The 24,152-nt window shown below is 49.2% G+C and overlaps 2 protein-coding genes across 3 annotated transcripts; one reads left to right on the top strand and one right to left on the bottom strand.

Moving 5' to 3' along the window:
- The first annotated feature begins 579 nt into the window (after positions 1-579).
- Positions 580-4,033, top strand: LOC109741847 (RAN GTPase-activating protein 2). 2 transcript variants are annotated; one of them, XM_020300924.4, is made up of 2 exons: positions 580-891; positions 2,058-4,033. In XM_020300924.4, the coding sequence occupies exon 2, from the start codon at positions 2,089-2,091 to the stop codon at positions 3,751-3,753; it is 1,665 nt and encodes a 554-aa protein (XP_020156513.1). In that variant the 5' UTR covers positions 580-891; positions 2,058-2,088; the 3' UTR covers positions 3,754-4,033. The 2 variants fall into 2 exon arrangements, with proteins under 2 accessions (XP_020156513.1, XP_020156514.1); XM_020300925.4 differs by having other exon boundaries at positions 620-891; positions 2,061-4,033.
- A 16,767-nt stretch (positions 4,034-20,800) lies between these two features.
- On the bottom strand, positions 20,801-23,683 carry LOC109741848 (fructokinase-1). The gene is made up of 4 exons (XM_020300926.4): positions 23,088-23,683; positions 21,790-22,122; positions 21,467-21,583; positions 20,801-21,344 (listed from the first exon to the last, which is right to left on the bottom strand). Exons 1-4 carry the CDS (start codon positions 23,478-23,480, stop codon positions 21,216-21,218), a joined length of 972 nt encoding a protein of 323 aa, XP_020156515.1. The 5' UTR covers positions 23,481-23,683; the 3' UTR covers positions 20,801-21,215.
- Positions 23,684-24,152: the final 469 nt, after the last annotated feature.

Raw genomic sequence — 24,152 nt, 5'->3', positions numbered from 1 at the left:
TTGTCAACTGTAGGGGAAATTATGCATGTACACTCTCAGTTCAGTTCATCTGGAGTCTGGAGATTGGGAATTCCTCCCAGATTACAGGTTTTCCTCTGGCTGTACGCCGTTCGCCAACAATCGTCTTTTGAGCAGGGATAAACTGTCCAACCTGATCGTCTCTGGATGTTGCACTCTCAGGGATGAATTGTCAAAACGTCTTATATATACTCCCTCTGTCCGGACACGTGCTAGATACATTCGAACTAAATCCGGACAGAGGAAGTATGTTTTTTTGACGCATGTGCTTGCATCCGAAAACCTGATCGTCACTTTTTGGTCTCGTGGTAATGAGACCAGGATAGACTAGGAAAAAAAAAAGCACTGAGTGGAAGAAATCATACCGCCACGTGCCTACGCGATAGACAATGATAGATCCGCCGCCCTGGCACTGGCAGCACCGCAACAGGCAGGCAGAGTCCGCGCAGATTTGAATTTCGAAATCCCGATCTCACGCTCCCCAAACTCCTGTCGATCGTACGGCTGAGCGTAGCCCCCCGCTCCTCGAACCCCACGATCGGACGGCCGCGGAGCGGCCCCGCAGCCCGCAACCGTGTCCAGAAACCCTACGCCCCCACCCCCCGCACTACACAAACCCACGCTCCGCCGGCCGCCGCATCTCCCTCTCCCAGTTGCTACCCCCTGGCACAGCCCCAGCCCCCGCCCCAGGCGATCTCCCGGCGAGCCCTCTCCGCCCTCCCCACCTCGCCGCGCCGCCTCCGCCCCCGGTCGACGTAGCTGGCCTCGGGTGGAAGCGGCCGCCTCTATACCCTAGCCCCGAGCCTGACGCTGAAGCCGCCGCGGCCGCTGCCCCTCCCCGATTATATACGCTCGCCGCCGCCTGGATCCAAGGTGAGGAAACGCGAGCACGGGTCTCCATGCCCTGTTCGTCCCGCGAATCCACCCTAGACTCGCGACAGGATCGATGCGCCCCTCGCATCCCAATCTCAGATCTGCGGCCTCGTGCTTTCGAAATACTAGATATCTGTGAATCTGCTTGTCCCGCGCAGTTCTGTTGTTCTTCCTGACGGCACGGGCATTGGGCGCTGTGATGCGTGTACGGCGTGCCTGCGTACGCGCTGTTTTGCGCCGTAGCTACTAATGTAGTTGTCGGAACCAAGCTACTAATCTGTTTTGTTCTTCTTCTGGAACCTAGCCGAAGACAAGTAGTACGGTTCTGTGCCGCATATGTGTGCACGTACGGCTGGGTTGATTTCTAAGTACAGAGAGTTCTGCTTGCTTGTTTTGATTTTTATGCACAGATAGTACTACCTGCTTGCTTTTAGTTCTAACCTAAGCGGCCAATGTTGCTGGGTTCTTAATTAGTTAGGTGTCAACTTAGGTGCATATTACTACTAGTTATTTTCATTAGTCTGCTCAGTTATCTAAACCCTGCTAATCTGCTTTCGTTTTCATCATTCCAATCAACTCGAAAATTCTATGGGCCAAATCTACCTGGTAGTGTGTTAATTATCTACATGATCATTTCATCATTTGTAGCTAAAGCAGCATGTAATTGGATCCTTATTGTTAAACAGCATGTAAAGAATCTCTCAGACTTCAGTGGTATTCAGGACATTTATGCTCCACAGTTCAGACAGCTAGTTACCAAATGACTTTACTGCTTTCTCATAGCAGACAGCCCACAGCTACTACTTTCCTGCTGAGCCACAGCTGAACCAAACACAGCTGTAGTAACATTACACTTTTTTTTTCTTGTGTTGGGTTGAAGTCCCGTCATGTTGTAACTGCCAGTTGTGTCATTGATTTCCCATGTAAAACAATCACTTTGAGCGAAATGCTTGTCTTTACCAATTGACGATGTTGTCTGTCAACTGTAGACTTAACTATGTTTTGCTACTTGGTGTTTTGTTGTATCCTTGGTCATAGTAGTGTTGGGTACCCTCAGGGACTGGCCCTTCAATTGCTCCACTAATTTCATTGTTTATACTTATTAATAGTCCATTACTTTCTGTAATCTGGGATCATGCTAATTCCTACACTTGTTGATTTACCAGTAGGTTATTGTGTGAAGTGCCACGTGTCCACATGGCTTCAGCGGCGCAAGATTTCCAGCCCCGGACATTCTCCATCAAACTGTGGCCACCTAGTGAAAGCACTCGTCTGATGCTTGTAGAGAGGATGACCAAGAACCTGTCCTCCGAGTCAATCTTTTCCCGCAAGTATGGCCTTTTGGGCAAAGAAGAGGCCCATAAGAATGCCAAAAGGATTGAAGAGATGTGCTTTGCTTCTGCAGATGAGCATTTCAAAAAGGAGCCTGATGGTGATGGGAGTTCTGCTGTCCAGCTATATGCAAAAGAAACAAGCAAGCTGATGCTGGAAGTCCTGAAAAAAGGTCCAGTGACGACTGCAGAACCAGAAGCGCCTGTTATTGATACACCTATTGAGCCTGCTGATACTGTGTTTGATATATCTGGTGGCAAGCGTGCTTTCATTGAGGCGGACGAAGCAAAGGAACTCCTGAGTCCACTAACAGAACCAGGAAACTCATATAGCAGGATTTGCTTGAGCAACAGGAGCTTTGGTATTGGTGCTGCCAATGTTGCTGGGCCAATTCTTGAATCAATAAAATCTCAGCTCAAGGAGGTAGATATCTCAGATTTTGTCGCCGGAAGACCTGAGGATGAAGCCCTTGATGTGATGCGGATATTCTCCAAAGCTTTAGCAGGGTCTGTACTGAGATACCTGAACATCTCTGACAATGCTTTGGGCGAGAAGGGTGTGAGGGCATTCACAGAGCTGCTAAAATCACAGGGCGACCTGGAAGAACTATATGTGATGAACGATGGTATATCAGGGGAAGCTGCTAAGGCTCTGTCTGAGCTTATTCCTTCAACTGAGAAGCTTAAGGTTCTCCACTTCCACAACAATATGACTGGTGATGAAGGTGCTATGTTCATTGCTGAGATGGTCAAGCGTTCTCCAAATCTCGAGAGTTTTAGGTGCTCAGCAACCAGGATAGGATCTGACGGTGGAGTGGCATTGGCCGAGGCCCTGGGGACATGCACTCGTCTGAAGAAGCTTGATATCAGGGACAACTTGTTTGGCGTCGAGGCAGGGGTGGCTCTCAGCGAAACCCTTCCAAAGCTTGGAGATCTTGTTGAGCTGTACCTCAGCGACCTCAATCTCGAGAACGAGGGCACCATAGCAATCGTGAATGTCCTCAAAGAGTCTGCACCTCAGCTGGAGATCCTTGAGATGGCAGGAAATGAGATTACCGCCGAGGCGGCCAAACCTTTGGCGGAATGCTTGACCGCAATGCAGTCGCTCAAGAAGCTGACCTTGGCTGAGAATGAGCTGAAGGATGCCGGGGCGGCGGCGGTCGCGAAGTCTCTGCAAGAGGGCCACCCAGATCTGAAGGAGCTTGACGTGAGCACCAACCTGTTTCAGAGGTCTGGAGCCCGCTGCTTTGCTCAGGCGGTCGCAAACAAGCCAGGCTTTGTGCTGCTGAATATGAACGCGAACTACATCCCAGACGAAGGGATTGATGAGGTGAGGAAGATCCTGAAGGCAGGCGAGAATTCGGCGGACGTGCTTGGCCCGCTGGACGAGAACGAGCCCGAGGGGAACCCTGATGACGAGGACGAAGAGGAGGATGATGATGATGAGGCAAAGTATGGGGACGATAATGGGAAGGATGCTGGTCTCGGCTCGAAGCTGCAGGACCTGAAGGTGGAGGCGGAGGAGGACTAGGCCCGCCACTATCTTTTGCTCCGGTCTTGGGTTCTGAAATGTTTGGTGTACCGGCTGGAATTTCGCATAAAAGAGAAGGAACACCTCGCTGTGGCCCGGCTCAATTGATTTTGAACCGAGCCAAGCGGCCTGTTGCTGTGGTCTGGCGGTTCGGTTTATCTGTAACTTTGTTGGAACTTCCTTTCATGTTTTTAGCACCGTCTTGGTTCTGTGGGAGAACTTGCGTGGTCAAGGTCAAGCCTGGACCCTTTAAAAATTTAAATCCGTGGAATATTTGGCATGGCATGTGTTTGTTTGCTGTGATATGCTGGGAACCTATCTATGCTGTGATGTCTCTTTCGGAGCTGTGAGTATCTGTGTGATATTATCATTTGGTTGCTGCATATGACCTTTGATGAGGTCCAAGGGCGTGGCGCCCCATGTAAGCTCTGCGAGTTATCTTGCCCCGTGCAGGGATGGGCGATTCCGATATCCAATCCCTGTGCACTTGACCAAGCACGGAAATGGCGAGTTCGTCACGTTCCGTGTTGGTGACTTGGTGCTGAAAAACCCTGACCTGTATAAATCGCTTGTGTCGGGTACGCTTGCCGCGATTTGGAGCTTGAGCAGGAGCATGTTCCGGCTCTCTGATAAAGAGTAGTCATCGATAGACTCCCACACTGCATCATCCCTTTGTTGGAATATTCCATCTGTGAAGGATGTGGATCAATGGTTGCCCATATCCAAGTATCTACACAAAGAAAGTAGTGGTCTAAACGCTCATATATTTCTTTAGGGAGGGAGTAACTCACAAGGGAGGAAGTATATATATCTCCAAAGCAACGGTCGAGTTCGTCACGCTTCAGAAACCTTATCACTGCGCAGCGTGCGTTGTGGAAAGCGGAAAGCGGATCCCCGAGCGAGCACGTGAAAGCAGCAGCTTCGGATCTCATGGTCTGGTTTTTCCACAAAGAAAATGCCGAGTCTGATAAACCGTGCCAAAATTCCCCTGCCGTTCACGGGTTCGCACTCGAGGCTGTATTTGGTTTATCTCTAACTTCGTCTCTAACTTCGGTTGGAACCTTTTTCTTTTCATGTTTTAGCACCGTCTTGGACTCTTGGTTCTCTGCTCGTGGTCTGGCCCTTTAAATCATCAAACTGTGATATGCTGGGAACCGCCTATCTATATGCTGTGACCTCTCTTTCGAATTTTGATACCTGTGGCGTGCATTTTTCTTCTTGCTTGGGCGCTGCGTATGTCCGCAGCGGCAACAAATTTTGATTTACGTACCGTGCGGTTTGTACAGAGAACAATACAACCGCTCGAAATGCAGAGTGGGAGCTTCAGCAGGAGCGCTAGCTCTTGGACAACAAGAGAGCAGTCATCTATAGACTCCTACGCTGCATCATCCCTTTGTTGGAATATTCTGTCTGGATTACATGAACGATGGATCAACGATTCCAGATATCCCGTCCCGTGCAAGGGTGAATTCGTCACGCTGCACAAACCTTTGTTTTTTTCTTTCATGGTAATACGTGTCCCGTTCATATGATAAAGATCGAACTATAAGTCACGTAAGGACCGACATGACAAAACTGAAAAGATAGCAGAACATCTCTGAGTTTGACACCGACGTCCATCACCTGTATCCGGCACCACCACAGCAGCCACCGAAGTATAGAATGGTGGATCACCTCCTCACCCGAGCTCGACGCAGCTCCATTGCTGATGTGCAGCTTTGCGGACTTCCAAGGTGGCTCCCCAAAAGTGAAGCCATTGCCGTTGAACGAATCAGACCGGGACAACACCTCGAACACGTCATCGAACTCTAGATCTGACACCCCACCACGACTAAGACGCCGAAGGAGGAAATCACACCTGACATCCATCAACCACGAACCCATCACACGTTCCGTCTTCTAGATGTTGTCGATGCAGATCACAATCTGCATTCGCTCCCGGACTACCTCCCAAGCTCCGCCGGCGTTGAAGCAGACGCCGTTGCGACGGCGAAGCCCGAAGACACATGCCCACCACGATGATGCCCCCGCCGCCACACCATCCTTACTTGAACAGACTGGATTTCAAATCCATCTCCAATAATAGGACCAATCGTCTCATCGGAGTAGGATCCGGAAAAAAAATTATTCAACGCCGCCGTCGCCGAATCTTAGACGATGAACAGCCTAACAAATTAAGCTAATTTTGCCTAAAACTATCCGGCAACCTCCCTCAGCGCCGATGACCGAGGTCGTCGACGGAGGGGAGTCGCCGGAGAACGGCGGCGAAGCGCGAGTCCCAGACGGCGGAATGCTAGATCGCTTTTCCTGCCTTCTGGAGGAAGATTATAATAACGATTTCTTCTGCTACTCCTTTATGCGATCGCTGTCGAATATATGCACGGCGTGCGTGGTAGAATGTCGCAGATCCCGTCCTGCTTTTCCCCGGGCACGTCAAAGTAGGATCCATCCCCAACTCTTCTGGAGCTCTTGCTTTTTCCACAAAGAAAATGCCGAGACTGCTAAACCGTGCCAAAATTCCCCTGCTGTTCACGGGCATCCATCCCTTTCCGCCCGCCACGGTACCTTACCTTGGACACGGCGCCGTGGCGCGAGCCGGACGAGAGACGACAATGCAAGCCCTTGGCGCCATCGCCCCATCGACGGACGGACGGACGGACGTCCATGCCTCCCCGAGAAACGCCGCGGGCAGCGGGCTCACTCGCGCTGTCACGCGAGCCAAGAACCGGATGCGGCATGGCTAGATAGATACTGGTACTGGTAGGAGAGAAAGCGACGCGGGGTATCTGCGGCTGCAGCGCCGATGCTGAGGCGAGAGGAGACGAGTCGCTCGCTGCATGAAAGCCACTTGCACGGCTCCGGCTCTTGAAACCGATGCGCGCGCGATGGACACAAGAGCAAGCTTGTCTGGCTCCTCATTGCTGTTGATCAGCGTTCGACAGCGACAAATTACTCGTTTCCTCCGGATTGTTTTATGCGTGCGTGCGTGCGTGCGCTAGGACGGCGGCGGCAATGGTGGAGACGTTGACGGTGCTCCCCTCACCAACAGGTGCTTGGCGAATGGACGGGCTGGAGAATGTCGAGTTTGGTTGCACCATTTGTTCTTTAATTGGAGTATTGTTTTATTAAGCTGTCAACTTCTTTGGCACAAATAGAGGCCGATTTTCTATTGCTTCCTACGCAGGCCCAGATGATTTTCGGTAAATAAATCAGTTTAATCAGGAACGAATGTTTACTTGGTTCAGAATTATGGATGTTTTTGTTTTTTGTTTTGCGGGAACAGAGCTATCGATATTGTTCCCTGAATCAATGCCTGGAAGAGGTACGGTCCAAAACAACACGAGGTTCTTCCTCTAATCACTCGAAACAACACCTATTTATAATAATATACAAAAAATAATAATCATCAACAGAAATGTAAAAGAAACACATGTCTGAAAACGTTCGGTTAAAGCAGCTTATAAGCTTTGGAAGCGTGCGTGCAGTCCTAAGGTTCTTTGCAACTTTCTTTGTTCCTTTATTACACTTCAAAGTTCACATAAATTTTTTAGTAAAGTGCAAAGGAGTTCTAACTTTCTGCATCTCTTTTTTTTTTCAAGAAAAAAAACTTTTTGCATCTGTCGTCAACTAATAAACAAGGAAGCAATCATATGAAACAGCCCAGCAGATACAGCACATATTCCTCAGCAACCATTCACTTCACGCAACATCACAATATTACCCCCGTTTAATATCCTAAAGCAGCTCAGAAATGAACTTTTTATGGATGTTTCCTACAATACATACCGCAAGTGGATATTACTTATCCTGAGCATCACAACACTTTCTCCTAGGAAAAAAAAAGCATCACAACACTTACAGCAATTGAGATGTTCACATATGAGTTTGCTTGTCAAAATTTGAGAAGAGATACCACCTTTGGAGCTACTACATCTGTACTAGTTTACTAGTCCCTCTCGTATTTTGGGTCACATTTTGACAATGATTTTAACTAATACTCCATCTGTTCCATAACGTAGCACGTAATTACATTCAGTATACTTATTCGATGTACTAATATCTTATATTATGGGAAGGAGGGAGTACGTTTTAAGCTGCCAACTTCTTTTGCGCAAATGGAGGCCGATTTTCCGTTGGTTCCTACGCAGATCATGATGATTTTCGGTAAATAAATCAGTTTAATCAGGACCAAAACGTAATAGCATCGGACGAATGCTTTTTTTTGCAAGAAAACTTCCTATCTATTGATCTTCAATCATGACAGTACAATGAACATTAAAATAATAAAAATTACATCCATATTCGTAAATCACCTAGCGACGACTACAAGAACTGAACCGAGCCGAAGGCGCGCCGCCGTCATTACCCCTCCCTCGCCGGAGCCGGGCAAAACTTGTTATAGTTGACAGTCGGGAAGTTAACAATGTTTACTTGGTTCAGAACTATAGATTTTTTTTTCGGGAACAGAACTATAGATCTTTTTCGGTCCAAAACAACATGAGATTCTTCTAATCACTCTAAACAACGCCTATAATACACAAGACGAAAATAATCATCATAAGAGCATATCTAGTAGTACCCCTAAACCCCCAAATCTGTAAAAATAACTGCTTTTTTACAGTTTGGACGGAAAAAAGTGCGTAGACTAGACCTCTTTAACCCTTAGACCCTCAAATTTTTTTAGAGGCCCAACCCGGAAACACATCTCCAACCTGTAGAAGTGAGGGTTTGGGAGGAAAACAGGGGTCGACCTGCAATCGTAGCAACGACGTGCGGAAGGGAAGTTTCATCCTCCCAACCTCCGCGCCGCCGCGCGGATCCGGCCACCCGCCCGCCGTCCGCCGCCATCCCCGCCGTCCCACCGGCGCCTCACGCCTCGGCCGCGTCCATCCCCGGCCCCGGACGGCAGTGCCTCCTCCTCTCCGCGCGGATCGCCGCCCCTGCCCGCCCTCCGCCCCGCCGCGGTCTTCCCCGGCCCCGGCCGCCGCGCGTCCTCCCCAACCCGCCTCGGCCGCGCCCCCGCCACGCCTCGGCCTCCGCCCCGCCGCGTCCTCCCCAACCCACCTCTGCCGCGCCCCCTGCCCGCCTCGGCCTCCGCCCCGCCGTCCTCGCCCGGCGGCGCCGTCCACGCCACGCCTCGGCCGAACCCCCGCGCCGCCGCCTCGGCCTCTGCTCCGCCTCGGCCGCGCCCCCGCGGCGTCCTCGCCCGAAGGTATGTTAATTTTTTTCTTTTTTGTTTCATTTTCTTTATTGTTTCAATTTGTAGCACTAAATATTGAATGCCTTTTGTAGATGGAGATGAACAACGATGACGTTGCCATGGACTCGTTTTCCGATTCGTCGGTTTGGTCGTCATCCGACGATTCGGACATTGACGAGTTGTTGCAAGACGACGACGTCGAGATGATGAGCCTCCTCGTCGATGTGCAAGCGATTGAAGACCGCGCGAAGCTGATGGATCAGAGGAGAGGGTCGAAGATGGGGCGAGTCACCATCTATCGGAACCGCGCTCTTGGGCACGAGCATTTGATGCAAGACTACTTCGACGAGGTACCTACATACCCTCCTCGCCTCTTCCGCAGAAGGTACCGAATGCGTCGTAGTCTTTTTGTGAAGATTGTCACCGATTGTGAGGCGGCCTCCCATTATTTCAAGCGTCGTAGATCCGCCGCCGGTATCATGGGGTTTAGTGCATACCAAAAGATATCGGCGGCAATGCGGGTACTCGCCTATGGCGTACCCGCGGACTATACCGACGAGTATCTTCGCATTGGACAAGATACAACCACAGAGTCCGTCCGTAGGTTTGCAAAGTTGGTTATCAAGTTGTATGGTGAGAAGTATCTTCGAGCACCAAACGAGGAAGATACAAAGAGACTGATGGAAATCAATGAAAAAGGGGGATGGCCGGGGATGCTAGGTAGTCTTGATTGCATGCATTGGACATGGAAAAATTGCCCAAAGGCATGGCACGGCATGTATTGTGGTAAAAGCCGTGATGCTACCATTGTGCTTGAGGCCGTAGCATCGGAGGACACATGGATTTGGCATGCATTCTTTGGGTTGCCGGGAACACTCAATGATATCAATGTCCTCAATAGATCTCCTTTGTTCAAAAGATTAATTTCTGGGGATGCTCCAGCTTGCAACTACAAAATCATGCACAATGAGTACTCAATGGGATACTATCTCACCGATGGCATCTATCCCGAATGGGCAACTCTTGTGAAGTCCATCAAGGAGAAAAATGGGGTGCCCTTAACAAGAAAAGAGGCTCATTTCACCAAGGCACAAGAGGCAGTCCGCAAGGATATTGAGAGAGCTTTTGATGTTTTGCAAGCAAGGTTTGCCATAGTTCGGGGTCCAGCTCGGTTTTGGGACAAAAAAACCTTGGTGAACATCATGAAATGTTGTGTGATTCTACACAACATGATCCTAGAGGATGAGAGAGGGTTAAACCTCCCTTGTTTCTATTACAATGTTGGTACCCGTGTGCAACCGGAAAGAAACCCTTCTCGCATACACGCTTTTCTTCAAGCACATCGTGAGATTGAGGATGCAACCACTCATGGTCGGCTCCGGGATGATCTAGTAGAGCACCACTGGCAGTTGGATGGGCGGCGCATTGGCCCATGATGTATCTTTGTTTTACTTTTCTATGTCCTATTTGATTCGAACAATTATTGTAATTTGCTCAAACATTGTTGTAATAATTTGAATGATTATTGTTTTATTCGGTGGTGTAATAATAACTAGAATGATTATTGTTTTATGTCAAATGTGATGGAATTTGTGATATGTCATATGATGAAATGTGATGAAATGTGTGATATGTGAAATGACAGTTTTAAAGGTTGGGGTTGAGGCAAAGACTAGAACCCTCAAATCCAACCCTTAAAGTAGTTTAAGGGTTGGGTTTGAGGGTTCTAGTCTTTGCCACTGTTTTTGAACCCTTAAAAATGCCAAAAACTGGCACTTCTCAACCCTTAAAACTGCTTTAAGGGTTTGAGGGTTTGAGGGTTTGAGGGTTCTACTAGACATGCTCTAAGAAACACATGAATATTCAGTTAAAGCAGCTTATAGTTTTGGAAGCGTGAAGTCATAAGGTTCTTTGCAACTTTCTTTGTTCCTTTATTGCACTTCAAAGTTCACATAAAAAATTAAGTAAAGTGCAAGGGAGTTCTAACTTTCTGCATCTGCGTCAACTAATAAACAAGGAAGCAATCATATGAAACAGCCCAGCAGATGCAACACATATTCCTCAGCAACCATTCACTTCACGAAACATCACAGTATTACCCCCGTTTAACATCCAAAAGCAGCTCAGAAATAAACTTTTTTAATGGATGGTTGGTACTACCAGAAATGTACTTACCCGGAGCATCACAACACTTACTCCTAGCAAAAAAAGCATCACAACACTTTCAGCAATTGAGATGTTCACATATGAGTTTGCTTGTCAAAATTTGAGAAGAGATACCACCTTTGGAGCTACTACCTCCGCCCTCATTTACTAGTCACTCTCTGCGTCGGGATCTCGTGGCGGGGGAGGCACACCTCCTTGCGGTGCGGCGCGGTGGCTACGGCACGAAGATTCTCCGAGGTTGCGTCTGTTGAGTAAATAGGCAATTTCTCCATTAAATTAATCCACGAGTAAATCACTAGCATGGCATTGACACAAATAAACGCATACTGATATTCAGTCAAGCTAGCACATACTACGCTAATTGCAGAAAGATCTACGTATAACGCTAGCATGGCTAAAACAGAAAACAGTAGGAGCGGGATAAACGAGTTATACCCTCCAGTAGGCCATGCAGAGGCCGCGGCTTTGGTGGCAGCAGCGGCATCCTCGGCGGCCTTCTTGTCGGCTTCAGTTTTCTCGGCGGCGGCACGTTCGGCGTCGATGTACATGGTGATGATGAAGGCGACGCGGACGTAGAGAAAGTAGACGATCGGAAGCGAGAAGTCGCGTAATCGCTGCCCAAAAACCTATTCGCCCCTCACCCCGTACAGGAACCAGAAGGGCGTGGTTTCGGAGACCTGCTCTCCCGTCGACCGTGTACGCGGCGGACGGGATGGAGTCACCGGCAGCAGCAGTAGCAAGGGAACGACGGTGGGCGTGCGCGTGGAGCAGATGTGATCTGTTCGTGGCGGCTAGGGTTAGGAGACACCGCACACTTATATAGGCGCAGCCGCGTGGAGAGACGTGGGCTCGACCCACGTCCGAGTCCGTGACAGCCCACGATCCGACGTCTCAGATCGTGGCCCAGCTGTCAGAGAACTCTCCGTTAGTGACTGGCAAAAATAAGCGCGTAGGTGTGAGCTCGGCTCGGCTCAATCCCGCAACCCGCGGCGCGGCGCGGCGTGACGAGGCGTGGCGTGGCGAGGCGGGCGGCGTAGGAGGAGTGCGCGAGGGCCTCTTCTCTTCTCAAGCTCCAATAGCATGTAGAAGAGAAACCCTTATAAGGAGGTCCAACTCCTCTTCCACTTCCGGGGTGGGACTAAACTTCCCACTACACCTAGTGCCATATAACCCACATGGGCCCTTAGAGATTTTTCAGAAATTGCTATATGGGCCTAGAGCCCATCTCAAATTTCAGCAATCCCCCACCAGATCTCGAGGGCCCATTGTGTCCTCTGTTCCAATTACTGTTTTGATATACCAGTGTTTTAGTGAAGACCTGTTAAGGTTGAACTTCACCTAGAGCATGTAGCTACACTCCTTCACAACTGAACAATGGACTATGCCTTGAATTGTTAGTTGGCGTAAAGAAGTTTCACCACATGTCTTACTAGTACTAGGCTGCCCAAGGATGACCCCTCGGGTGGAGCATATAAGTCACACTCCTGGCCTATTCATGAGCTTACTAGAGATCACCCCAATCTCATAGACTGTGACCAGCAGTCGGCCTCACATGAGTGTGTTCCTCCAAAGATCGCTCTGTAGGATAGCATCTTGCTCACTTAAGCTTTGGAACACATTAAGGCAGTAGTCACCCTACCATACAGTATTGAGAGTATTGCATCTCCAACGGAGTGGGTTAGTATAGTTACTCTCCTCAGTTCACCACTGGCTTGTTTTCCCAGGTCCTAATTCACGGGATCTCCGATCACATAGGTTGGGTTACTACCATGGAAACTCATGTGGGTCTCATACCCATCTCCCTCGATGCACTATCTATCACAACACGTGATAGCCCTTTTGTAAAGGGATCTGCCAGATTCTTAGCCATATGGACATACTCCAACGCTATCACTCCGGAGTTTCTTAATTTTCTGACAGCTTTTAATCTCATTCTTATGTGTTTGTTGGACTTCATGTTGTCCTTTGAACTCTTCACCTTGGTGATGACAGTCTGATTGTCACAGTTCATAAGGATAGCTGGAACCGGTTTATCAACCAATGGCAAGTCCATCAAAAGATCTCGAAGCCATCCTGCTTCAACACCATATGTGTCTAATGCTGTTAATTCTGCTTCCATTGTCGATCTCGTTAAGATCGTTTGCTTGCAAGACTTTCAGGAAACAGCGCCACCTCCAAGAGTAAACATATACCCAGTTGTGGCCTTCATCTCATCAGCATCAGAGATCCAATTCGCATCACTATACCCTTCAAGTACCGACGGGTATCCGGTATAGTGAAGTCCATAGTTTATAGTGCCTTTCAAATAGCGCATAACTCTCTCAACAGCATGCCAATGTACATCACCCGGTTTGGAAACAAACCGGCTCAGTTTGCTCACAGCAAACGCGATGTCAGGCCTCGTTGCGCTCGCTAGGTACATCAGTGAACCAATGATTTGAGAGTATCTCAATTGATCTTTAGCCGTGCCTTTGGACTTTTGAATCAACACGCTAGAATCATATGGTGTTTGAGATGGTGTGCAGTCTGAATATCCAAAACGACTCAACACCTTCTCAACATAGTGGGATTGCAGAAGTGTAGCCCCACCCTCATTATCTCTCAGTAGCTTGATGTTCAAGATGACATCAGCCACACCAAGGTCTTTCATCTCAAAGTTCTGAGATAGAAACGATTTGACCTCCTCAATGACTTTGAGGTTTGTTCCGAATATCAGTATGTCATCAACGTACAAGCACAATATAACTCCTTCGCCCCCACCATGGCGATAGTATACACATTTGTCAGCCTCATTAACAATGAAACCAACATATGTCAGAGTTGTATTAAACTTATCATGCCATTGCTTAGGTGCTTGCTTCAGGCCATATAAAGATTTCAGCGACCTACACACCTTTCTTTCCTGACCATCTACCACAAAGCCATCTGGCTGTTGCATGTAGATTTCCTCGTTTAGCTCTCCATTCAAAAAGCCGTCTTAACATCCATCTGATGGACGAGAAGACCATGCGAGGCCGCCAACGAGAGTAATACTCGAATGGTGGTCAGTCTAGCCACAGGTGAATAAGTATCGAAGAAATCTTCCTCTTCTTTCTGGTCATAGCCCTTGGCCACAAGCCTAGCCTTGTACTTTTCAATCGTACCATCGGGCCTAAGCTTCTTCTTGAACACCCACTTACATCCTAATGGTTTGCAACCATAGGGACGGTCAGTGATCTCCCATGTCCCGTTAGCCATGACGGAGTCCATCTCGCTACGGACCGCATCCTTCCAGTAATCAGCTTCTGGAGAGGCATACGCTTCTGAAATAGAAGTGGGAGTATCATCCACGAGGTACACGAAGAAATCATCACCAAAGGTCTTTGAAGTCCTTTATCTCTTGCCCCTACCAAGGGTTTCCTTGTCATCCTTCTCAGGATTTTCATCATGTGTTTGTTCATAATATTCCATAGGGATGGCAGGTTCAGGAGTCTCCTCAGATTCCTGTCTAGAAGTGTTTTGCATATATCTCATAGGAAAAATATCCTTGAAGAATGTAGCATCCTTAGACTCCATAATTGTACCGACCTTCTGGTCAGGTACCTCAGATTTCACTACTAGAAATCTATAGCCAGCGCTGTTCTTAGCGTAGCCCAAATTAACGCAGTCCACAGTCTTTGGTCCAAGCTTACGCTTTTTGAGGATCGGCACATTTACTTTCGCCAAACAGCCCCAAGTACGCAAGTATGAGAGTGTTGTCCTTCTCTTTGCCCATTTCTCATAGGGAGTGATCTCATTATCCTTTGTCGGAACTTTATTCAGGACAGGACATGCCGTCAATATAGCCTCCCCCCACCATGCCTTGGATAAACCCGATGTATCTAACATGGCGTTAACCAAATCAGTTAGAGTACGGTTTTTCCGCTCGGCACCCCGTTTGACTGGGGTGAATAGGGAGGCGTCCTCTCATGAATAATGCCGTGCTCCGCACAGAAAGAATCAAACTCACTCGAGAAGTACTCTCCACCACGATCTGACCGAACTCGTTTAATTTTCTTTTCAAGTTGATTCTCAACTTCTGCCTTATAGATTTTAAAGTAGTGTAGAGCCTCATCTTTAGTATTTAACAAATACACACAACAATATCTAGTGGAATCATCTATCAATGTCATGAAGTATTTCTTTCCACCTTTAGTCAACACACCATTCATCTCACAAAGATTAGAATGTATGAGTTCTAATGGTGCCAAGTGTCTCTCCTCCGCGGCCTTGTGAGGCTTGCGAGGTTGCTTAGCTTGCACACATGAAAGGCACTTAGAACCTTTGGCTAAAGTGAAACTTGGGATTAAATCCAACTTGGCTAGCCGCGTCATAACACCGAAACTAATGTGACAAAGACGTGAATGCCAAACTTCAGATTCATTAACATTCGAATGAATATGGTTCACGACTTTATTACAAAAATCTGCGAGGGAAAGGCGGAACATCCCTCCGCTCTCATAACCTTTTCCAACAAAGAGTCCATATTTCGTAACAACTAATTTATTAGGCTCGAAAACCAACTTAAACCCTTCTCTACATAGAAGGGAGCCACTAACGAGGTTCTTCTTGATGGCGGGGACATGCTGCACGTTCTTCAGCTGCACGATCCTTCCCGAAGTAAACTTCAGATCGACCGTGCCAACACCATGAACAGAAGCACTCGCGTCATTCCCCATCAATACGGACCCGTGGCCTGTGACCTGGTAAGAAGTGAACAATGAAATGTCAGCACACACATGAACACCTGCACCTGTGTCCACCCACCAATCGGTGGGCTGAAACACTGAAAAAACAGTAAATAAATTACCGTACCCAGATGCACCATTCTCATTGTTGCCCACAATCATGTTGACGGACTTGGAGTCATGTCCTGACTTCTTGTACTTGTTTGGGCACTTGTTGGCCCAATGTTCAACCGAACCACAAGTAAAGCAGCCCTCATCCTTCTTTTTCTTCTTGAAGGTCTTCTTACCCTTCTTCTTAAAGTCGGTATTGTGTTGGACACCGTTCTTTCCCTTGGGCTTGTGGGAGTTGAAGTTCTTCTGGTTCACCATGTTGGCGACAGAAGTCCCTTCGGCCCCTTTTTCGTGCGAGTCCTTTGCCCTTGAATTCTGCTCAACACTCAGATGGCCAATGACATCCTCCACAGAGAATTCACGCCTCTGATGTTTCAGAGTGGTGGCAAAGTCCTCCAGGAATTAGGGAGCTTAGCGATTATGCAGCCCGCGACAAACTTGCCCGGTAACTCGCACTTAAGAAGCTCAAGCTCCTTAACAATGCATATTATCTCATGAGCCTGCTCCAATACAGGACGGTTTTCAACCATCTTGTAATCGTGGAACTGCTCTATAATATACATCTCGCTCCCAGCATCGGCGGCCCCGAACTTAGATTCGAGCGCCTCCCACAAGTCCTTGGCGACATGCACATGTAAATATGCGTCGACCAGTTTATCTCCGATCACGCTAAGAACTGCTCCGAGGAACACAACGGTGGCCTCCTTGAACGCCTTCTCCTGTTCAGAAGCAATCGTTCCCGTGGAGACACCGGTGACCTAGAACACATTCATAGCCGTGAGCCATAAAGTGGTCTTAGTCTGCCAACGCTTAAAATACATACCAGTAAACTTGTCCGGTTTCAGTGCAGCGGCAAAGCCACTTGCCGAAAAATTCCTACACATAATAGGTTTTTGGATTGTTGAGTAGATAGGCAATTTCTCGATTAAATTAATCCACGAGTAAATCACTAGCATGGCATTGACACAAAGAAAAGCATACTGATATTCAGTCAAGCTAGCACATACTACGCTAATTGCAGAAAGATCTACGTATAACGCTAGCATGGCTAAAACAGAAAATAGTAGGAGCGGGATAAACGAGTTATACCCTCCAGTAGGCCATGCAGAGGCCGCGGCTTTGGTGTCAGCAGCGGCGTCCTCGGCGGCCTTCTTGTCGGCTTCAGTTTTCTCGGCGGTGGCACGTTCGGCGTCGGTGGACATGGTGATGATGAAGGCGACGCGGACGTAGAGGAAGTAGACGATTGGAAGCGAGCAGTCGCGTAATCGCTGCCCAAAAACCTATTCGCCCCTCACCCCGTACAGGAACCAGAAGGGCGTGGTTTCGGAGACCTGCTCTCCCGTCGACCGTGTACGCGGCGGACGGGATGTAGTCACCGGCGGCAGCAGCAGCAAGGGAACGATGGTGGGCGTGCGCGTGGAGCAGATGTGATTTGTTCGTGGCGGCTAGGGTTAGGAGAGGCTCGACCCACGTCCGAGTCCGTGACAGCCCACGATCCGACGTCTCAGATCGTGGCCCAGCTGTCAGAGAACTCTCCGTTAGTGACTGGCAAAAATAAGTGCGTAGGTGTGAGCTCGGCTCGGCTCAATCCCGCAACCCGCGGCGCGGCGCGGCGCGGCGCGGCGTGACGAGGCGGGCGTCGGAGGAGGAGTGCGCGAGGGCCTCTTCTCTTCTCAAGCTCCAATAGCATGTAGAAGAAAAACCCTTATAAGGAGGTCCAACTCCTCTTCCACTTCCGGGGTGGGACTAAACTTCCCACTACACCTAGTGCCATATAACCCACATGGGCCCTTAGAGATTTTTCAGAGATTGCTATATGGGCCTAGAGCCCATCTCAAATTTCAGCAGCGTCTCCGGCGGGTGGCGGCCACGATGGCGTCGTCGGCAGGCTCCAGGGCTTCGGTCCGGCGGCTCCTTCCCGGCGAGTAGGGGGATGGTGGCCCCCTTTCCTGCCTTCGGTCATTCATCTCCGCGCAGGTCGGTTGCTCTGGCTGGCCCTTGGTGGTTGCTGCAGTGCTGCGGCAAGGGGGCGCCAGATCCGGTGGTTCTTCGGTCGGATCTGGCTCGTCTGCGCCTTCCGATGGGTCGGTCATCCCGGTGGCCTTGCCTGCGGCAGCGAGGCGGGGTGTGCACGCTCAGTGGCGGGCCTTGTGAGGTGACAGTGCGGTTGCTGTGCAGGGGTGTGCGTGTCAGCGGCGGTGCGGGCCGGCTTGTGCCGGCTGTGTGAGGGCGTTGGTCATATCTCTGCTCCAAGCGCAAGCTTGCCCGGCTTTGGCCGGCCGGCGGTGGCCGCGCCTACGGGCATCGTTTCCCTTGTTGAAGGCGCCGCCGTGGAGTTCTTCGGCCTGCTACAACCTCGGATCTGGTTCTTCGGGCCAAAGCCTAGACCCATCTGGGTCGGGCAACGATGTCGTCCGTACGGCGTTTCCCCTTTTGGGGCGTTGCTTTGAAGACCGGTGATCCTTTCCCGTGCTTCCTTTGGGCTGGCCGTGCATGGTGTCTCGGTTGGCAGGTGCCCAACTGGTGATGTGAATGGTTGGCGTTGCGACTCGTGCGGCGACGACGATGGTGATGTGCGGAGCTGGGTCGCGACTTGTCCTTCTGATGTCGGCGGTCTAGTTCGCCTTTGGGTGCGTCTATGCTTGTTTCTCACTGTGACAGAGAAGTCGAAGCTGCGTGCAGTGGGGCCCATGCGGCAACGATGACTCCATGAGGGTGGTTTCGGCGGAATGTGCTCTCCGCAGGTCACGCTGGACTAGGTCGGTGCGAGGCTTGCAACTTTCTCCTGTGAAGGTCATCAACAAAATCGGAGCTGCCGGTCCTCGACGTCTGCGGCCGATTGTTTGGCTTCGGCTGACGAGGTCCTCGGGTGACGTTCGTTCGGAGGGGTCTTGATGGGTCGTCAGCGAGGAAATCGGAGTCGCCTGCTCGTGGAGAGACGATGACGATGACATTGTTGGTAGCCGTGACGGTGTCCTCTCCTCGGCGGTGTGTGTGGTCTTGTGAGTGTCATGTCGGCCGGATTGCCCTATTCGATGGGCGAGTTGTAACGGTTTTTGCCCGGTTTTCCGTCAATTAACCTGGCAACTCTCTTCTTCTTAATCAATGAAAATGGCAAATCTTTTGCCTCGTTTCAAAAAAAAAAGTATTCCTGGTCATATTTTGACTATGATTGTAAGTTTTTAACTGATAAAATACAAGGTATATGTAGCAAAAATAATATAATTGAAACTAATCGAGGGGAGTATATGTTTTGCAGTCTTTGGAGGAGCCTCCCTGGTAGATTCGCCACTAATTGAGGGGAAGGTGTAGGCCATTCCCAAAGGTATATGACCATCCATTCAAGAGAGCGCCAGCAGGCAAACATCGAAAGTTCTATGCAAAAAAAAAAGGCAAACATCGAAAGTGTATGGGCAATCCAAACATAGGTGCGTTGTGGCGCTGTCCGCGGCCCTAAGGCAGAGCTGGCAGATGGAGTCGTGCGACCAACCTGCTGACTTGCCAGTTCCAGGAGATGGAGCATGGGCCTTTGTGGGTCAAGAGTCGTGGAGAAAATGATGGTTGCCAGATGATTCCCCATACATACATACATGCTCGGGTCTGCTTAATCATCTTCTCTTTGAGAATCTTGTTGTACACAGTCCTGTTTTTTGGAGACGCAATGGTGAAAAGCTGTGGGTAACGCCAGCCCAATTCTCCTGTCCGCCCGGCTGCCACACCATCTTCGACACGACGCCACGACACTCGCATCGCGCGAGCCAGACGGACGATGGACGACGCCAATCAGTCTGTGGATATCGTGCGATCCCGAGAAACGATGCCTGCTTCAGTCGCGGTGTCACGTGTACCAAGAACCCGATGCGGCACCGGAGAAAGCGACGCGGCTGCGGCGCCGATGGCGAGACGAGTCGCTGCCTGAAACTGAAAGCCACTTGCACGGCTCCGGCTCTTTTTTTTTCTTTTTCTTTTTTGAGGGAACGGCTCCGGCTCTTGAAATCGACGATGCACGGGAGAAACAAGATCAAACTCGTCCCGTTCGAAATTTCCTTTTTTTCTCTCTCTCTCTCGTTATAGTTGTCGTCGTCGTGATCATCGCCTGACAGCCACAATTTCCAGAATGTTTTATGCGATACGTGCACTATGACGACGACGACGGTGCTGTTCTCAACTCTTATGATGTTTTGGCGAATGAACGGGCAGGAGAATGTTAAGTTTGCTTGCATCTTTATTCTTTATATCATCATGTTCTCACATGTCAACTTCCTTAGAACAAAATATAGTCTGTTATCTATTTGGTTCGTGCGTAGAGATGGGAGATAAATTATTTCGCAAAAAAAAAAATTGGTGAATAAATCGGCTTATAAATAGGAACAAAAAACATACTCGCATCGACCGAATGTTTACTTGTTCAGAACTATATAGATCCTGTTCCCTGGAATCAATACCTGTAAGAGGTATGGTCCAAAACAACATGATAATAATCTTCTAATCAGTCAAAAAACACCTACTATAATATACAACCAGCGAATAATCATCATCATATAAACACATGTCTGAAAATGTAAAGTTAAAGCAGCCTATAGCTTTGGGAACGTGCCGTCTAAGGTTCCTTGCAACTTTTTTGCTTCCTTTATTGCACTTCAAACTTCACATAAAAAATTGGTAAAGTGCAAAGGACTTGTAACTTTCTGGATCTGCGTCAACTAAACAAGAAAGCAATCATGGAAAAGCCCAGCAAATACAGCACACATCCCTCAGCAAATACTACTACAAGATAACACATGTTCAGCATCCAAATGAAGCTCAGAAATGGAGCAGAGACGCAGCCAATCAACAGAACTAACTGATCAAGATTTCAGAACAGTTGATTCAAATATCATCTGCCACAGCTTAAATATTAGTACTTGCCAGGAGCATCACAACACTTTTGGCACGTTCAAATATCAGCGTTGTACATGCGTTTCGTTTGTCAAAAATTGAGAACATAAACCACCTCAGGGGGCTACACCACAAATTCCCAATACAGTTGGAACCCAAATAAGACGACAGAACAAGGAAAAAAGAACACTACCATCAAGGACTGGGTACAGAAATGACAACAGTAATATTGAAGGACCTGCTTATTCAGATAAGAAGAATTCCAAAACAAAAACCCTTTCATAAAGGGGAGCAAACAAAAAGGCAGGGGTATCCTGGGAGGAGTACACCTTGCTCCTGATCAAGAACAGCTTACAATACAATTTGCAGAATTCGAAGCTACTGGAAATCATAAGCCGCATCTACGCCTTCTCCATCAGCCGCAACACCTCGTCTTCCTTGGGCAACGAAGGGATTGCCCCTTTCTTCGTGGCCGTGATTGCTCCACATGCATTGGCAAATTTGATCGCCCCCTCAAGCTTTGTCTTGTCCTGCGGCAACCACCAGATGTGGAATTAGTCAACCACCAAGGTTATACAGGTATATAAATATAAATTGAAACTAGTACGTATGGGCTAATAATGCTAAAGGAGGTGCTTGCAGGCAAGCTTACTTGCAATGCCGATGGATCTTGGACAATTTTTCGGAGCAGAGAACCAATAAATGCATCACCAGCACCTGTCGTATCAACTTGCTGTACCTTGTAGGATGGGACAGTTCCACGGAAATCCTACAATCATCAAACACAACAAAGTTCAAGAGTTGATTACAGATTAAGTCTTCAAGTCTCGATGGTAATTGTGCAAAAGTTCTACACTTGAGTGCATGCTTAGCAAACCATGGTCCAGTGAAGCTTAGATTATACATATGGAGTACAACCAGCAATTGAATAAGGATTTCATCACGCAATAGGTTGTAAAAACCTGTAAAGCATACCTTGGTATAGTACTTGCATCCTTGATCTCCAAGAGTGACAAGCATGAGCTTGAAGGTAGGGCGCCACAGCTTCATGGCAACATCGTCCTCCACCGAGTTGATGCCAGTCAAAAACTCAAGCTCGACCTCGCTGACCTTGACAATGTCTGCCTGGTCCCAGATGCTCAAGATCTTGGTGCGAGCCTCGTCAAGGGATGGCCACAACGCCTCCCTCAGGTTCGGGTCATACGAGAGAAGCGCGCCGGCCTCTTTGGCAACCTTCATGGCGTGCAGATGCGCTGTCCGGCAAGGCTCGGCAATCAAGCTTATTGATCCATAGTGGAAGACTGCAGCCTGGGCGCATCACAAGTTGTGAGACATTTTCCGTCAAAGAAATAAAACAGTGCAGTACAGAAAATTTCACAACTAAACAACAAACTAACAGTTCAGTACAGAATCTGCAAAGCAAATTGACAAGTTAGAGTTGGAACACTTTCTTATAAATTCTGCACGCAGAGCACAAATTTAACAGGAAGACAGTTGAAACATCTAACGCCACCAGACAAGTGGTAGTTCTGGGTCACAAAATTATACATAGAAAGGAACCCAAGCTCACATGACATGCACAATTCTAAATTTATGGCAGTCTGACAGTACAAAACGCCTAATACTAATATGCAAATATTTTCCATAAGTTTTACTAACCAGGACAAGAACTGATCTATCTGTCACCAGCGGACACTCTAAATTATTGTGCATCACACGGAGCCGGCTCAGGCCGGCCGATGGATCCAAGAACCACAAAAATGATTTGTTTCATATAACGGCACTTCTAAGATTAGCTATTTTGTCTCCCCCCGATTTGATGCACGTCAGTGAGGGTGCATCACATGATCAGATCCAGCAAAAGAACAAGTACCAGCCAGAAGGCGCAACAAGATCCGCCCAAGACGAGCACCGAAGGCGCCTTATTTGCCAAGGGATGTCTGGATTCCACGGAAGATTCAGCACCCAGGCGCACCCGAATTACACGGAACGAAAAGGACACCTTTATTAGGTGCAGGAACAGGACAAGGGAAAATTCCAGCCGCCGCCACCTAATGCGCACCGAACCGGCGCAAGAAACCTAGCGCCGCCGTCCAGATCCAAGAAACCGGGCGAAGATTCATTCTACTACGGTCGACGGGATCGGGCTGGTACCCCCAGATCACGCGCGGTTCGGGGGACGGGCAAGAAACGGCATGACGAGATCGCACGGAAGAGAAAGAATCTAGTAGGCGGTACGATGGTGATTCGGGGCAGGGCGGGGCGGGGCGTACCCTCTTGATGACGTCGACCTTGAGCTCGTCGGCGGTGAGGAGCATGTCGGCGCTGGGGTTGCGGTAGAACATGAACTCGCGCTCCCCGTCGGCGCGCAGCGTGACGAAGGCGAGCGCGGTGCGCGCGCCCGAGTCGAAGACGACGCCGCCGGCGTCGACGCCGTTGTCGCGGAGGATGTTGGCGAGCATGCGGCCGAACTCGTCGTCGCCGAGCTTGCCGACGAAGGCGGCGCCGCCGCCGAGGCGCGCGACGGCGATGGCGACGTTGGCGGGGGCGCCCCCGGGCGCCTTGACGAAGGCCGGCGCCTCCGCCAGCGACACCCCGGCCACCGTCGGCACGAAGTCTATCAGCATCTCCCCGAAGCTGACCACCAGCTCGCGCTTCGCCGCCATTTCCCCCCTCCCAAAGAACGCAGAGCGCGCGCGGACGGACAGACGGACGGAGAGAGAGAGAGAGAGGGTGGGGACAAGGAGGGGAGGAATGGAAGGGGGCGATGATGTGGGGGATTTTTCTTCCGGTGAGGTGGCGAGGCGGGCGGTTATATAGAGGGAGCGGGGGCAGGACCGGGCCGGAGATCGGTCTCGGAGATGGGAGGGGATCACGAGGGAAATGCGGAGCCTTGTGCGGCGGCGAGGGTCGTTGATTGACCACGGCGGTGTAATCTTGGCCAGTTAACCAGCTTTGCCTAGTCAAAACTTGGATAGGATCAGATTTATCCTGGAAACTGAATCTGATGGCCGGTACTCTTGTCCACAGCTCTCTGATATGGATTTCTCTCCAAGACAAATGTTTTAGGCTAATGGCCAGCACTGAAAATAGGGTTTTTTATGGATAAGGGAGAAGGGGTGAGAGAAGAGTTGGATCTTCTTTTGCGGGTAAGAACAGCCTCATCCCAAAAATAGAGTTGGATCTTCTTGTTACGGATAAGAGGGGCTGGGTAAAAGCCATACATAAATAAAGAAGAAAATGTAGTGTTTCCTAATCTCTCCTACTTCCTCCGTCCGAAAAAAACTTGTCCCGGGCTTGTTTTTCAAATGGAGTATCTAGCACTAACTTGGTGCTGG

The sequence above is a fragment of the Aegilops tauschii genome, chromosome 3, assembly GCF_002575655.3.
Source record: "Aegilops tauschii subsp. strangulata cultivar AL8/78 chromosome 3, Aet v6.0, whole genome shotgun sequence".
Classification (NCBI taxonomy): Eukaryota; Viridiplantae; Streptophyta; class Magnoliopsida; order Poales; family Poaceae; genus Aegilops; species Aegilops tauschii.
Note: the sequence above shows the minus strand (reverse complement) of the source record. Positions and strands in the feature narration are given on the sequence as shown.